This window comes from Patella vulgata, chromosome 6, assembly GCF_932274485.2.
Source record: "Patella vulgata chromosome 6, xgPatVulg1.2, whole genome shotgun sequence".
Classification (NCBI taxonomy): domain Eukaryota; kingdom Metazoa; phylum Mollusca; class Gastropoda; family Patellidae; genus Patella; species Patella vulgata.
The window spans coordinates 46,341,439-46,359,478 of NC_065884.2; the positions used below are offsets into that span (position 1 = coordinate 46,341,439).

General features: G+C 37.3%; 1 protein-coding gene across 1 annotated transcript in view; it reads right to left on the reverse strand.

Annotated features, from left to right (window-relative positions):
• Positions 1-5,310: 5,310 nt before the first annotated feature.
• The window catches only part of LOC130010341 (glutathione hydrolase 1 proenzyme-like), a 47,847-nt gene continuing 35,117 nt past the window's right edge, over positions 5,311-18,040 (reverse strand). Inside the window, exons 6-13 of the mRNA XM_050552755.2 lie at positions 16,856-17,016; positions 14,626-14,772; positions 14,259-14,395; positions 11,653-11,843; positions 10,174-10,273; positions 8,746-8,886; positions 7,758-7,871; positions 5,311-7,092 (exon numbers count right to left, since the gene is read on the reverse strand). Coding sequence (XP_050408712.1) covers positions 6,913-7,092; positions 7,758-7,871; positions 8,746-8,886; positions 10,174-10,273; positions 11,653-11,843; positions 14,259-14,395; positions 14,626-14,772; positions 16,856-17,016 — 1,171 coding nt within the window. The 3' untranslated portion in view covers positions 5,311-6,912. The remainder of the gene's footprint in view (positions 7,093-7,757; positions 7,872-8,745; positions 8,887-10,173; positions 10,274-11,652; positions 11,844-14,258; positions 14,396-14,625; positions 14,773-16,855; positions 17,017-18,040) is intronic.

The window sequence follows — 18,040 nt, forward strand, 5'->3', positions numbered from 1 at the left end:
CAATAAAACGCACTATATCTTTCCGAAAAACTAGAAACATTGAAGTAGAACAATTCAAAACCGACATAACTTAAAAGCAGTTTTATGAACAGATCAAAGAACATGATAATATTTATCTAAGATTGAACAATATAATACAATACTTATTAGATTAATAGTTAAACATGAACCGGTTCAAACTAAAAGTATAACTATCAGATCAAAAAGAAATTAGTTTAATGATGAAATTCGGAAATGTAAACAGAAGAAAAGGAAAGCGAACAAACAATGGCGAAAATCAAATCTAGAAATACACAGGCAGGTATATATAAAATGTAAAAATGAGACTAGTATTACAATAAGAAATTCAAAACGTCGCCATATTATGGACGGTATTCTTGAGAATCGTGGTAATAAAATTCTAAATAAAGACGGGCCAGAACAGACTCTCCCAGTAAATCCTGACTCTTAAGGTTTTGGTAAATGATTTTGTTAATTTTTTCACAACCAAAGTTGATACTATACGACCAAGTCTTGGAACAATTCTACTAGGTGACTCTCAGGATAGTAATATTTACTCTGGCGTGCAACTCTGATCATTTAGAACCGTATCTAATCTGGATATAAATAAGATCATCAAAGCATCAGCATGGTGCACCCTAGATCCCATTCGTACTTGGCTACTAAAACAGTGTCTTGACGTGATGGTCCCAGCTATCACGCATGTTGTAAATTCCGCTGTGGCTTCTGGTTTTATGCCGGAGTTAGTGTTTCCGCTACTAAAAAAGCCCAACCTTGATAAAGAATTACTAAAGAATTACAGACCGGTTTCTAATCTTTCTTTTCTTTCAAAAAATATTGAGAAAGCTGTTGCATCCGAATTTAAAAGAGATTTTCATAAAAAAATAACCTCAACGAAGTATTCCAATCTGCATATAGAAAACAACATAGCACTGACACCGCTTTATTACGAGTTCAAAATGACTTACTAAACGAAATGGGTAAGAAACAAACATCAGTACTAGTCCTGCTTGATCTAAATGCTGCCTTTGACACGATAGACCACCAAATTATTTTTAACAGATTGCTGAACAACATGGTTCCAGTCATACCTTGAAAACCGTACACAGACAGTTGTTATCAAAGGTTGCCCATCCAACTCAACGGTTTTAAAGTATGGCGTGCCACAGGATTCCGTTCTGGGTCCTTTATTATTTACTACATACACAATATCTTTAGGAAATGTCATCTGTAAACACGGTCTTAACTAGCATCTGTACGACGACTACACTCAAATTTATATAGCTATTGAGCCTTCTTCTGAACCATCTTAGATTCTGTAAAAAAATATCTTGATGTTTATTTTGACTCTAATCTGGACATGAATAGACAAATTTCGGCCATGTGTAAAAGTATTAATTTTCAGATTTATTTAATATTGGAAAAATTAGGTCTTTCATTGATAGTGACACGACTAAAAGCTATGGTTACATCTAGACTGGACTACGATTCTTCACCACAATACCTCAGATACCTTCTCAACACCAACTCCGGTGATAGATCTTTCGCAGTCTGTGTAGACTGGAATAACCATACGCCAAAGACTGCCATTCAATTTGGACTCTTCGCTTATTTCGCCGAACATAATTGATTAGAAATTACAGTAGATTCATTCATATTACATTATTATATGAGTTGCGAGCCATTTGTGTATATGTCTAGGTGCCAAAGAATGGCGATTTAGCGGCTTTAAATCCTCTAAAAAAGATGTCCTTTAACGCTGCGGAGATACAACAGGTTAATTCGGGCTTATGGTTTATCAACAGTTCGGGAATAATAAACAAAAACCTCCACTGATTTAACACTTGTGGAGAATAGTGTCTACTAATTCAACAAGGTTGATTTGTGTGCAGTGGCACCCAGGGGTGTACTTAAGCTATGAAATATTGCCGATTAATACGATTAATAATCATTATTTTCAACAATCTAAAACCACCCCGGCTTTATAGATTTGATCTATTATATTGTTTACATGCATTAGCACATGTCATTTATAGTATCCATTAAAATATATAGTTACACGTTGAATTTAATGTAATCTACAGTATTATCCCATTTCTATTTCAGAAGAGAATAATACATGTAGATAAAATTGAAATCGTCCTTTGACAGGCACTTCCTGTAAGCACATTTTAAAAAGTGGAACTCTGACAAAAGAACTTCATGATTTCATGTAAAACTTTATATAGATATCTGAAAAATAATATTGAATAGTAGAATGTATTTGAATTGTATAAAAACCGTGTATATTTAGCACTTTATGCACATATAAACTGTTTTAAATGGACATTTTAAAAAGTATATTGTAACTACTGGCACCGTCTTTAATTACAATCAAATCACTGGCCTGAAGTGAATTCTTATATGTGTTAATAAGAAATATATATATATATATACATTTATTCTTATCTGTGAGGTTTCTAAAAAATCTAAGCTATAGTTCCTCCTTGTCGGTATTACCTCGCCGTTTCAGATTTTAAATTATCCATATTTTTTATGAATTCGTTTGTATTTCTATAACATATCTTTCCTTGTCCTCCACCTTTTGAGAGCTAATACCAAAACAACTATGAAGCCGAAAAAAATGAACACGAACGAAAACGGGAAAAGATTTGAAAAATTGTTTAGTTCGGTAATAAAGATCCTGGATCAGTGCTCAGGTAAGTGTGAAATATTTTCATCGTAGTTAAATATCTGCACCCACCGTGTATTCATTTTGTTATTTATGTAGTTATTCAATCTCTTGTCCCAGCTCATATAACAACGAATATACATAATATCAATTACAAACTTAAAGCTAACTTTAAACAAAATGACTGACAAGGATTCAATTTCAAAAATATAATGAAAGCCGCTTGACTGCTTAAAATAATACTGTCTAGGATTCACTTTAAAAAATATAATGAACAGAGAGTTGCTTGTCCCCGGATAATGGCGACAATGATCACAGGCTATTAATAACAGGCTAACCTGTTACATTGCGACATGGTAAAAACGAACAAAGGGTGAGAAATGGATGTTAAAATCGCCAGCCAAGCTTTCTTCCTGTCAAACTGACGGCTCGTGCCAATGCGCAATTAACGCTAACCTTTAACCGACGAGGTCTAAATAGTTAAAGTGGTTTGGCTTATAGGCAACACTATCCTGTCTTAAAATCGAATTTTTACAGCTCTTTTATTCAATATCAGATTTAGTTTCACCTATGTATGTTTTTTTTGAAATATGATTTCTGTTGATCTTTTATTTATTTAAAGGGTGTATTGAACTGGTGGCTGAGTTTGATCCCTAAAATTATCACCCGATGGATAAAGTTCTTAACACTGTTTCCATGGTTTCTCGAAGTTTCCAAATGACGATTCCAGAAAGTTCGATGGTCTAAAATGGAAAGAACGATAGACTTCGATGAATTACCACGACCTCATCATACCAAAGTTTAATACATGTGGCTGCTTTATGCTGCACAGGGTGCCTCAGTCTTCGATCCCGGTGTTGGCCTAAATAATTCATTGCGATTTTTCGGAGTACCCCACCCCCCTTGTCAGTGGTGTAGGACTGAGGGCCTTGCAGAGGACAACATTATAGCCGTTCGGATGGGACGACTACCTGAGGTCCCGTGTACACATTGGCGGTGCACGTAAGAGAAGCATTAGCATTCGATATAAGAGTACAGTAAGACGTTAAACCGTATAATTCATTCCAAATCATGCTGCACATGCTATTTGAAATATAAGGATGTGGCTTTTTCATTTCTATGCGACTGTATAATTCTGTGACCACAGACTGTGTAATAATTCTTGGACGTTTACATATCAAATCACATTCCGAGTGTAACATTCGTTGAAGATATGAGGCCGTCTGCCGAGGCACTGGGTGCTGTCGGGATATTTATAGTTACAATTACAATTGGTGTCGTTGTGATACTGGATGCTGCGATGTTTATTAGATTTATGTGAATATAAATAAGTTACAAATTTGCCATTGGTGTTAATGTTCATTTGCTTATGTATCTTTTAAGTAAGGACTTAAAATGATCGTTCAATTTGATGAAAGTTATAGAACACTTTGTCACATTCCTATCCTACCCACGAGTTATTTAGATCAAACTAACATAATTCTCGCAGGTTAAACACAAAGTAGGTACACATATTTTTTTGTTGTTGTTCACTAACTCCACAGGTGTCTAGCTGTGAAAACTCTTTAGGTCATGTGCTACTGTCATTATGTGATGTGGTTATGTCATTACGTGATGTGCATTCTTGATTACGTGCGATGAATTATCATTATAACTATTACTTACGTTATAAGTAGGACAAACATGACGTCATTTAGAGCAGGGTATCCAGTCTAAAGGGGGATAACTCACAATCCTTAATAGCAAATACAGGAGGACCGTACTACACGCAAAACAACGACACTAAGACCTACTCTTATATCGAATTTCAACTGTCAGGGGATCTTTTACGTGCACGCCAATGTGTACACGGGACCTCGCGTTTTCGTCCCATCCAAACGACTAGACAGCTGTCCTTTTCAGCCCCCCTGTCTTGCATCACTGACAAGGGACAACACGCCGGAAAATCTGGATGAACTTTCTCGGCGAATGCAGGGATCGAACACCCGACCTCCAGGCTAGCGAGCCTAAGTCAGTATCATTATATCGGGCCTTGAATGCCCATCCCATCCCCCCACCTGATGATAAAGGATAAAGCACACGACCGTGACACTCTTCTCATTAGGGTACTGTTTAAAAACAAATTTAGCTGAGCGCCCCCCCCCCCCTCTCTGGATCCGACCATGGATACATTTAATGTAGTGTTCACGTCTACCACACGCCCATATATAACAACACTTCAAATTTTCAAATGAAATAATGAAATGAAATAGGGTTTAACGCGCTACTGTTCTGCTCCGATTATAGGCTAATGAAGACGGGCATGCGCCACACAGTGTGCTATGAGGGAAATTTTGCCTGGGCAGCGGGACTGTGGCCTACTCTTATATCGAATTCCAACTGTCAGGGGATTTTTTACAGAGTACGCCAATGTGTACACGGGACCTCGGTTTTTTGTCACATCCGAACGACTAGACAGCTGTCCATGGCAGGCCTTCCGTCCTGCACCACTGCCAAGGGGAAACCACGCCAGAAAATCCCGATGAACTTTCTCGGCTAATGCAGGGATCGAACAAGCGACCTTCAGGCTAGCGAGTCGGCGTCTTAACCACTGTGCCACCGTGGCTCCATGAAATAAAGAAGGTAGAAGTGATATGGAAGTGATGAAGGGATAGTATTTTATTTTAATTAGGCCCGAGTGGTCTTCTATCTCGGACCATGTATTATAACAAACACAACTATTGTGGGATGATTGGTCCGAGTGGTCTTCAGAACCTGAAATGAAATGAAATGAAATGGAGTTTAACGTCCTACCGTTCTGCTCCTATACTGGGCTAATGAAGACGAGCATACGCCATACAGTGTGCTATGGGGGAAATTTTGCCCGGGCAGCAGGTCCGAGTGGTCTTCATCTTTGTGCGAATGGTCTTCGAGTGGTCCGATTGGTCTTCGGTCGAGTGAATTGGGATGAGTTGTCATACATTCGGCAAGAAGCCATATCAAAAATATGCAAATTAAGCATCCATGAATAGTTCAAAGTTAACCTAAATTCTTAACAAAGCTTTCAATACCTTATATATATTTTAGGTGCACGTAGAGGGGAAGTTACATTGTTTAAAGTCTTAAGAGGGACCGGTCTTGGGTTTTACGATTTAGCCAACCATCGAATTTACTCAACCAAACATCCTTTCATTTTTTGCCAACTTCCAACAGGTGTATTAATAGGATGTATCTACCAAGACCTTCGAAAACTACTGTTGCCGGACGAAGAACTCCTCTTTAATTAAGCATTATGATTACGCATGTGCAATCGTTCAATGAACGTACTTCGGCTTTTTCGAAGAGCGTCGCCCCCAACACGATGAGTCTCGTGTTTTCTTTAATTTGTTTGGATTCCAGATCGTCGACACAGCTTCGGAAGCCATGATAGCTAGTCGGGTAAGACGTTGGCTCGCTAACCTGGAGGTCGGGTGTTCGATTCTTGCATTGGCCGAGAAAGTTCATCTGGATTTTTCGGTGTGGTTCCCCCTCGGCAGTGGTGCAGGACCGATGGATTGGCAAGGGACAAAAAACCGAGGTCCCGTGTACACATTGACAGTTGGAATTCGATATAACCCATAATCTTGTTGTTTATGTGTGATTTACATTGTCACTTTGTAAAGTGACCCTGAACATGTTATATGAAAGGGTGCACTATAAATATGCTGTAATAATAATAATAATAAGAGTAGGACGTAATGATGCTGTTTGGGCAAAATTTCCCTCATAGCACACTATATGGCGTATGCCCGCCTTCAATAGCCTAGTTGGAGCAGAACAGTTGGACGTTAAATTTCATTTCATTTCATTTCGTCTACACAGTTTAAAAATACGACATAAATCTAATAACAAAATGTTAAAAGCATCGAGCGGTTAAAATGCAAAACAGTAAATAAATCCGTATTTTTCCGAAATCACAAAGTGAAAGTTGAAACGGGGAGTTAGAACTTCTAAATTTCTAACTCCCTGGTTTAAGGCTGAGTACTACTGGTTTCTGTTAATAAACACCTCTATAATGGTCACAGAGATAGTTATATCAGGGGCTTGTTTCACGAAATTTTAACTAAGTTAAAATCCAAATTTTAGTAATTTGATTGGATAATATTAGATTGATTTATGCTCTTAGCCAATCAAAATTAAAGTATCTACTAAAATTTGGATTTTATCTTTAGTTAAGATTTCGAGAAACAGGGCCTGTACATTAAGGATGTATTTCTATCACATCAGTTTGAAACTGTAACGTTTTTCTGCAAGAGGCTGGCCTTGCCATGTTTACGTTCATCTGAGAAAGCCTGAAATTCCCGCGTTATAGGGTCACGTGCTACTGCCTGCACATCTGCCATATGTGTGGTTCTTTCTGTATGTTCATGTCCATATTGATTATGGAGTATATTTACAACATCCTGAAAATATAGAATACTATATCAATGAAGCATTAGATCTAGTCCTGAAGAATATAGAATCACCCAGATGCTTGGATTTACCATAATTAGTTTCTTGTTGAATGGTCCAATGCCTCTTGAACGTGTCGCCCTTCTTCTAAGATATAGAAATTAAGTGACAATGCATCTTTGTACTTGTCGTCTGAATATTTAATTAAGTTGTGCTGGCTTTTGTCTTTCTGATAAAATGGTTCTGCAGATGCAAACGACCTTGCTGCTAATACTGGTGTACAAGCTTGTATTTTGACTTAGATCTGAGACTACAAGATGAGTTAATGGAATACAAGTTAATTGAAGAATTTATTTCTGGCGACGTTTCGACGAGGGTTCTCCTAGCTGTCTTTATCAGACAAGTAAACTGAGCAAAAATGACCATAGGTTTACACAAAAGTTCTATACGATACGCCACAGACAACCAATGCTATAGACCTTTGGCTTACCACACTGTCCAGGTTTTAATACACTATACTATGGTGACTTTAGCTGGTTACACAATTGTGTATCGTCGCCATAGAAAGCCGTAAAGTTGGAGTTGTTTTAGTTATATATATAAGAGGACCCAACACCTATCCAAATTTCATTTAAAAAGATAATTTTAATATAAATTCATTTCATACTAAACGAACCTTAGGATACGCTTGTTCAAATACGATGTGATTAGGAAATAGCTCATGATGAAATCTTAGAGTTTGTATAGCTTCTTTTACTGACTGGTCTAGCCATAAAATTCTAGCCGCTACCTGAAAAATATAGACAAGGGCAACAAACCATACAGTAATTATCAGAGATCGTTCGAAATCGCGAGGCTTCTTCATCTCATAAATAATTATATGCATTGTGCATAAATTCCAAGGCACTGGAGCTAAAATAGTTATAAGAAATCGATGAAAATAAATATATTTCACCTTCTCGTGAATATAAATATGACGTATAAAGATAATCAGATGATAACCTTAGCCTCTGCAGCACTCTCATAGGTTTAAGTTTGCAATAACTACCGTGAAAAATTTGACAACTAGTGCGTCCACAAGATTATTCAAAGTCCAGTAACTCAAAATTAATAATGGGTATACTAATATAGAAAATGCGGACATATGTTTAAAAAGATCTAATGATGACTGTAGGCAAAATTGTGTTAACTCATGGGCACGCTGGGCAGTTGTCCGGGGCACCACGAGCATAGGAACCTCATTCTTATCTATGTATGTAATAGTGATTTGCTGCCAATAAAAACATAATATAATATTTTGTTGGAAGTACCAAAACAATAAATATTATTTATTTTAGCGATCATGTACATTTTTATTCCAGTGAGCGGTTGTGTAGGTAGGAGGTCTATAATGCAGTTTAGAAGGCCCCGACTGTAGGTCGCCTCTGGAGGTTTCTTAAAGAATTGTGGACGGATGGACCAGGTTGACAAAAACAAATATAAGATAACGTTTCAAAGTGGGTCTAATAAATCCCCGCGTTGTTTAACAATTTCTACTAACATAGATTACCAGACAACTAAATATACGTCAACACTGTTTACATTTAAGAAATATAGGTATATCTTCATAAAATATTTTAATGTTAAAAGCTCGAACTAATAGAATAATATGTCTTAATACGAACTTGTGCATTAACTGTGGTTATTCTGGTCCCACCAGATGAACCCATAACTAAAATAGCTTCACCATTATTGTCTACAAATATGGCGGGGCACATGGATGACAATGGCGTTTTCCCTGGAGCTACGTAGTTTGAGCTTTGTGACTGAAACAGACAGAATAACATTATTATTGTTAACCTTAAAAGATTCAAATAAAGACCACCACAAACATAAAGCTGTCTGTAATACGACGCCCCTTTAAGTTACAACACACGAACGTTGAATTAAGAAAAACAAAGGTTTTATTTAAAGGTTCAATACCACTCTTGTTGTAACTGAATAATATGTCCCAATCTTTATTCTGGTCAACAAATTGTACTATTTTAGAATATTTCAATTAATTGATGATACAAATTTCATCTTAACACACCTTATTTAAAAATTTTGAAAAATTCAACATAATGGTTTGAAACGTCTAACGTAAACCTTTTCAAATGAAACTTCGATTTAAAAATATTTTTGAACACTCTGGACGAGTAAAATAGGATGTAATGGATAATTTACACAACAGGTAGGACACTTAAACATCTAGTACTTAGATAGAGATATTATTTATTTTCTGGAGCAAGAGTGTTATTGTCCCTTTAAAGAGGCATCAGCGTTTTGGAATCTTCGCTGGCCAGTGACTCCATATAGATGAGTATAGAGTACTGTTAATACGTCGCTCGCAGCGATATGTATTTCTTCACTGCCATATTACCATTCATCGGGTATTTCAATACGGTATTAATTGAGACACACTTACAAGACGAAATAGTGTTAACTATAGGCTATATTAGCGCGAACGTATTTATAGGGTAGCTATGGATAATAGATACATCAAGTCATACTAGAGACGAGCTCCGTACAAAAATGTAAGGATATTACTGGCAACCCATGGGCTTGTCTTCAGCTCCAACTATGTATAGGAAGAGCTTTGTATGTGTTGATCGAATGGCTAGCTGTTGGGAGAACAGTGCGGAGCTTAAACGTGCAACAGACGACGGAAAAAGACGTTGGCAGAGGTTAATCCAAGAATATACTTAGGCTTCGATATTTATGGCAAATGTAACAACAAATACAAGCTAAATATGAACCACCTCTCATTACGATTTGGCGTAGTTCCTTGTGATTAAAATGTTTTGAGATTGTTTCGAAGCAAACTTTTGATAGATCAATTAGTTTGAATATGTTTTTTTTTTCAAATATATCAACAAATCACGGGTTGTACACGGAAAGGCCTCTTTAAAACATCACCAAGTTATTCAGTAGAAGATATCATGGGTTTAAATTGTTCAACACATGCTCTTTGCTTAATATTAACGCATGTCTCAATTAATTACATTTACTCCCTTGTTGAAAGAGATACTGCTTCTTTGATAACAGAAGCCAATTGATTAAACGTAACGTACATTAAGTTGATCCGGAACTGTAGTATCAGGGTAAAAAAAATCCTCCATTTCATTGTTCAATATAATACCAGTTGATGGAGAATATAATAATGACCCGAAGCTAAAAAAAACAAAAAAACACAAACATTAAAGTTAGATTAGTTCCAGCACTACATTGCAGTCTAAGAACTATGTGAGTATAATCGTGTAGTCAACAGCACCATTGTATGTCTATGTCAGTAAAATCTGTGTATGTGTATCTGAGTATCATCACGTAATCACCAATAGTATTGTATGTGAGTAGAATCACGTATGAGTAGAATCACGTAGTCAAACGCAATATTGTATTTTATGTGCCTAGAACCAAGTAGTCAAAAGCAAAGATCACAGATTTAAACCATTTATACCCGTAATGGAATTATCACAATGCACTAATTAAGAGGATTCTGAAACTAACTGTTCCTTAAATAAAAATCCAAAGCGTCAGTATATCACGTCAATATTGTTTTCATAATCAAATTATAAACAGTTGTTTTCGTTCATGATACGAAAAGGAATGCGGTTTAGTAAGCCACACTCTCTTGGATATGGTGCCCTAGTCCTTAAAACATTGGTTGTCAGACCACGAAATATAATGTTGCTTTAAGCTGTTTCGTCTCCTGAATATTAACACTGAGTATAAATATCAAAGCAATCGGATGATAACCTCAGTCTTTAGAAGCTAATTTACTGTTGGGGTTACGCGCTCCTTTATCACTAAAATTTGATCGCCTTTAAATTTATATGTAGTGTTTATGTATGTTTATGCGATAAAGAACCCGATTTATTTTCAAGGTAATTATTCTCTAAAGACTAAGTGGAGGGCATGCATGATATACAATACAGTACTAAACAATGTACGATATAAAAATAATTAATCTCGTTATTAACAATGTAATATAAGTTACATATTCCAATCAATATTTGATTTGCTAACAACATGAACTGTTTTCTGGTATTGAATTCTTTTAAAATTATGAAAAGATTATATATACATAAAACCCAATGTTCTTCAGTAAGAACAATTTATTATTACTCTGGTAACACCAGAATTCTCATATTTCCCGAAAATCTCTTTTACAACCCTGGGCATATATTTTCTGAACCATAAATACTGTCTGTGGTCATTGTTTCGTAATTTCGGTTTGAAAATATAATTGTACTATACAGAAACTGTGTTAATCGGTCTACAATTAGTAATGAATTAAGGATTTGCCGAGGTGCCGTCTTCCAAACAAGTTTCGAGTTTAGTAAATTCGCCTTTAGTAATTTAACATCAATGTCTTAGATTAGCGAGCAAGGAATACTCAATCGATTACAGGTGTTTTAAACATTCTACAGGTGTTTTCAAGCGGAACCGCTATTTCTGGTCTAACGAAGATAGCTGATTATTAGAACAATAGCTAAACTACGCCAAGTTCCTGGCATTGCTGTACTAATAACAATATTCTCACTACTTACTAATAGTTAATGGTTGATGTAACTGCTACAGCATCTCCATCAGGTCCTATTATAGAAATATGCGTTGTACCGTGACTATCCCAATTACCACTAGTTAAATTAGTATAATAAGTTGTATTATGGGTAAAACTGGTGTCTATTTGTTGACGTAAAAAGTTGGCATATTCCGGTGAGACCATTTTATTCATCCACTAAAAAAGTTAATTAGACTCCTTTTAAATTCCACAAATAGGAGCGCGTGGGTGTGGTGTAATAACAGTGGGCATACCAAACGCTTAAATTCCAAATATTGAGCCGTTTGGAAGTGATTGTAATAATTACTGAACTGGGTAACTTAACATCAATCTTAGATATATGATGGAATGGGTAAAACAGATTCAAAATGCAATTTTAAACTAAAGATGTTGCTATGGGTTATCCTTAACGTCCATGCTCATGTTCCGGATGCTTCGTAAATAAAGGAGACCAATTATGGTTTTCATTTAAAGATACATGATGTATTTGATACAGAGTTGCGGTTCTTGCCATAATAATGAAATATGAATATATTGAAAATTTAGGTCAATTTACTGTACTTTATTCTGTGCAAAGTTATGAGTGTTGGAAGTTTTGATTGTTATCGTAGCAACGGTACTTGACAACCGAGACTTCGTCTCGATTATCAATTTTTCGTTAAACTTTTAAATGGCTCTTAAAATCGGAAATGAAATGAAATGAAATGGGGTTTAACGTCCTACTGTTCTGCTCCGAACTGGGCTAATGAAGACGGGCATACGCCATACAGTGTGCTATGAGGGAAATTTTGCCCGGACAGCGGCACTACGGCCTACTCTTATATCGAATTCCAACTGTCAAGGGATCTTTTACGTGCACGCCAATGTGTACACGGGACCTCGGTTTTTCGTCCCATCCGAACGACTAGACAGCTGTCCTTGTCAGGCCCTCCGTCCTGTATCACTGACAAGGGGGAACCACGCCGGAAAATCTGGATGAACTTTTCTCGGCCAATGCAGGGATCGAACACCCGACCTCCAGACTAGCGAGCCAGCGTCTTACCCACTTAGCCACGTGATCCCCCTCTTAGCCACGTGATCCCCCTCTTAAAATCGGAGCCATCCTGAGCGTTGATTATGAGCTTGTAATAATTAATAATTGTTTAATTAATAATTTATATAACATCAGAAAAAACCCCCTGCAGATTTAGTTCTTACATAATGCATCTTTAAGTAGAGAGCGGTAACAGGTGCACGTCGACTTGCGATAGATCCATACTTGGTGATATTGTTATGCCGAGACAAGCATAGTATATCGGTACCGTTTTCGTGGCAGCACAAAATTATCACAGGTGCGTTTCTTCGCCTTTGCTGGTTTTGCGGCAATCGGTTCTTGGTATTAGTCTAAGGGACATAGAAATCGACTGTGTAGAAGCTAGGAATTGAAAACACGCCACTTTATTCAATAACAGACCTTGTGATCTAAAACGCAAGCGTAGGACTATTCGGCCACCCATTGCCGCAATTGTACCGAAGGATTAAAGAACTAGGGTGACGGCGATATACATGTAAGACCACATTCCATACCCTAATGTTTTATCGGCTCCCCTTTGTGAGAAAGGGGGCCGCGGCGGCTCGGTGAGTAGGACGTTGGCTCGCTAACCTGGAGCAGAGTAGTAGAACGTTAAACCCCTTTTCAATTCCTTGTTAGATAAGAAAAATGCTTAATCATAACACTGCACATATCTATCTACCTTATTACGTCAAACAATGATTAACCAGTCATGTCCTGTTTGCAGTTACTACGAGATCTCATGCCAACCAATGGACAACAAAATCACCGCCAACTTTGGCGACCATTTAAGCTGATCGTGATATCCGTTTTCTAGTTTACAATGAGACTCCATATTTAATTGTTTATAATTTTACGAGAAGATAGTGTGATATGCCAATAATAAACATTATCATCGTCAAAGGCGAACTTAGTCTTGTGACTCACAAAATTTTTCACAAAGAAATCATTATAATTGCAGGAAGGCTCGTTTGAAAATGTAATATTGAAGAACAATTAGTTCACATTTATCAATATACATAATATTCTGTTTTATTTACATCTGGTAACACACGACGTTTACACCCATGACGATAACTTCGGTTCAAATTGTCAAAAGAGCGGTATTAGAGCAGAGCCGCGGTGGGTCAATGAGCTTGGTGCTGGCTCACTAGCCAGGAGTTCAAAAGTAGGCCGAGGATGTTCTTTGATTGATGGCCTGGCAAAATTAAATAAAAGCAGAGCCTATTCGTCCGGAGGGGACGGAAAACCGAGGTCCATCGTTTATTATTTGACATACCGTTGACTTCTATGAAGAGGAAAATGGTAAGACTGCGGTCTGTGAAAAATGTCCCCCATAGAAGACTGCGCGAAGTTTACAGGTCTTCTTTAACCCAGACTGTCCTGCAGGAGGTAAAGCCAATTTCATTGCGTTTCCATAAAATGAGGTTTCCATTTGAATACCATCTAAATACCACAACAAAAACAATAAAAAATGAATCTAGGAGACTCGTTTATGAAAGATTTTTATAATTAAACAAATGAAAGAGGTGAATACTTACATCCTTCAAGTTGACAAACAATGGGTCGCCTAATTTCAAACGATCAGCGTACGCAAATTTAAAAGATTCTATCATTTTATGATACATAGCTGCCTTTTTATCTAAACTTGATAAATCATCGGCCGTGAAGTTAAAACCTGTTAATATAGCAATAGATCAGTACTATTAAGAAATTGTTACGGTTTGTGTTTGGTTCAAATTTCGTTCTTTTGGAAAGCACAGCTTTTCAGATGACAGATAAAGTAGGATTTTGATGTTATTAAAATTGTAATTTCAACCTTTGATGTTCACGTTTTTTACTAGAGCAACTAATCACATCTGCTGCCATATAATTAATTGACATACGAATTAAAAACCAAACCTTTACCTTCCATAATTTTTAATATTAATCCCATAACAGGTCCACTACTTGGAGCACCTAATGTGTGCATTGTTATATTACCATATTGATAAGATATAGCTTGTATGTCTTTTAATTTATAATTCTTTAAATCATCCATTGTCAAAATACCATCTGAAAATAATTAAATCAAAACATTTTTGAAATTATCTAAAGATGCCTTTCGACGTACAAACTGTGCCATGTGTATGATATGTTTGGACTAAAAACATATTCAAACTAAGTTCTTTATCAAAAGTTTGCTTCAGATCCCCCTCAAAACATTTTAATCGTAAGGAACTGTCGCAAAACTTGTTTGTCGAGTGGTTCGATTGAGGTGGAGTCCAATTTTAGATTGTAATTGTCGTTACTCGCTGTCCATTTAACATCATTCTGACAACAGTTATTTCCCCGTAATTTATTTAATCGAGGAGTCTGCTATACATTTAAGTATCTCACAACCTTGATAAATTCAATCAACACAGCAAACCGATTAGTTATACCCTTACATCGTTCCTTTTTTTAATATACTATTCAAAAAAAGTAGGGGATATTTGATTTTTAAGTGTTATTAAAGTCACCTAATGAAACTGACGAAGAAACAAATGACAAAATGAAATGAAGTTCACATTCATCGATTTATTCCAAATGATCGTTAGACTAAGTAAGGCACAGACTGACCATTATAAGGGTAAAATGATACCCGGGGTCAAACAGCAAAGTTACCACAGCATCACAACCAAGTCAGTAACGGGTAAATCCTCCTCTGTTTGCCAAACAAGCATTGATCCGACGTGGCATACTCCTAATGAGACGTCTAAGGTCATTTTGGTCCAGATTGTCCCATTCCTGTTGCAACGCAGCAGCAAGTTCTTGGACATTGGCAGGACGTTGTTGACGTTGACGTAACCTCTGTCCAAGCATGTCCCAGACATGCTCGATGGGGGAGAGGTCGGGACTCAGTGCTGGCCAAGGTAATGTGGTGATGTTCTGTTATTGGAGGTAACCTGTAACGATCCTGGCCCTGTGACATCTTGCGTTGTCATCCTGGAAGATGAAACGGCGGCCATGACGTCGTGCGAACGGCACAACATGGACTGCCAAGATGTTGTCCCGGTAGTACTGGCCTGTAACACGCCCTGCAACAACATGTAAAGCCGTTCTTCCAGCAACAGTGATGCCTCCCCACACCATAACAGAACCACCCCCAAATCGATCATGTCTGATGACGTTAACGTCTTGGAAGCGCTCGTTTCGACGACGCCACACCCTCCTACGTCTGTCCAAAAAATCAACAGTGAACCTTGACTCATCTGAAAACATCACATTGCTCCAGCGTCGATTATCCCAGTGTTGACGATCCCTACACCAACGACGTCTTGCCTGAATGTGATGATCTCTCAAACAAGGGATCACGCGAGGACGTCGGGCGCGAAGGTGACCCCTATGCAGTCGATTCCGAATCGTCTGGCCACTCACTCTCACACCAGTGTCTGTTTGAAGACGAGCGCTGATCTGATTTGCTGTGATGACACGATTTCTCAAGGCCAAGGTACGGATAAATCGATCCTGGGCTTGAGTTGTCGCCCTTGGTCGACCTGAGCGTGGTCTGTCCTGTACAGATTGTGTATCACGGTATCTGGACCATAGCCTGCTTATGACAGACTGAGAAACATTCATCGTCCGCGCCACAACCGCCTGTGTTGTGCCGATCTGTAGCATGCCAAGGGCACGTAACCTTTCATTTTGGGTAAGCCGACGCATATCAAAATTTGTTTTCTGGTCACTAAAACAATTAAACTGATGTTTCCACCCTGGAATTCAATGCCACAATGACTGTAACATTCAAAGTCAGAGTCGTGCAAATCTTGGGTTGGACCCCCATGATGATCCCAAGCATCACCTGCATTCCATGCGGTAGCTATTGGTGCGTTTGGGCGTCACATGTAACTGGAAATGTTTCTTCTGTTAGGTTCTATAGTGACTTTTTTCGTAGTCATTTGCATATTTTAGTATTATGCCCCCAAAATCAAATATCCCCTACTTTTTTTGAATAGTATATTACGCCTTGATATGTAAATAACCTAATTTGACCAACTTGTTCATAATATCACATCAATATCACATAATAAAACAATGGGAATAAGTGCCATGTACATATTTTGTTATTACATTAGTCTACTGTTGGCGGCAATAAAGAATATAATGAATAACTTACTGAATTTTTTGATGTCTTTTATAAGTTTTCTTGCACCTTCCCCATTATATAAGTAATCTGGACCTTCATCGGCTAAACCCTGTAACGTTTCAGCAAATGTGCCTCTATATATTGTACTATTTTCTTTTAATATTTCACCGTTTTCATCACAGAAAATTTTACTGAAATTGTAGAAATTAAAAATAAGAATAAATGTACCATCGGTGTGGTGACCATATTGTCATTTTATTGGCGTTCATTGTGAAGTTTAACAATATATCTTATTTATACGGTACCTCGTAATATAATTTATAAGCTAGGAATTTCTAGCCCAATACATTAACCATTGCAAAAGGAGGTCGAACTGCCATGTACTAATCTCACTGTAAACAGTTTTCACAGATTTCCATCAAGTTTCCTAACATGGTTCGTATTGGGATAACGGTGGGTTTTTTTTTACGATTGGTGATAAACGTACATCACTGTTCTCCTACTCACTCTACAATTCTTCACCACATTTAAACAAGTTTGCATGCACAGCCAGTATGGAAATAGAAATGGTCCCTGTTGATTTTGAGTAGTTTGACATTAGAAGAAACTAAGATTTATGCGCCTGTCTGACTTATGTGACTGTTGATATGTTCAGATAGATTTTTAGGATAGTACTGAATTGTTACCCATGACTTTAATGATTCTTGTCAAACGTAAATTACCATACTGGTACTCTCTATACTTCAAACTTTTAGGAATGAGCTGCTAGCATAACAATTTGATTAAAACACAGATCCTATTTCGTTTCGGTTTTTTTAGTTCAAAATTTCGTTTTACTTGTCTTGACTACACTTCGATCTGGAGGAGTTGTTATATAACCCGCGTTCTGGTTAGCCAATAAAACGGCCTGTTGCAGCGGGTTCTTGGTGTGCGATGCACTGGACTGTGGGTATCCTACTAGAAACATCATCGCTGATTGGTTAATCAAATGTCTGACGTCATAGGGCCAAAGGCCTCTTGTATGACCCCAATCATGACTTCACAATACAACTGGTCAGGATTTTTTATAAACACTATTTATTCACAGAAACTGGATTGGCGAACAGGCAGCAGCTTATAGACCCCCTCTCCATAAAATACAAACATAAATATGAGAGAAGTAAAGTATGATCAAATTAATTAGATGGCTATATACACTATATACATACTATGTAC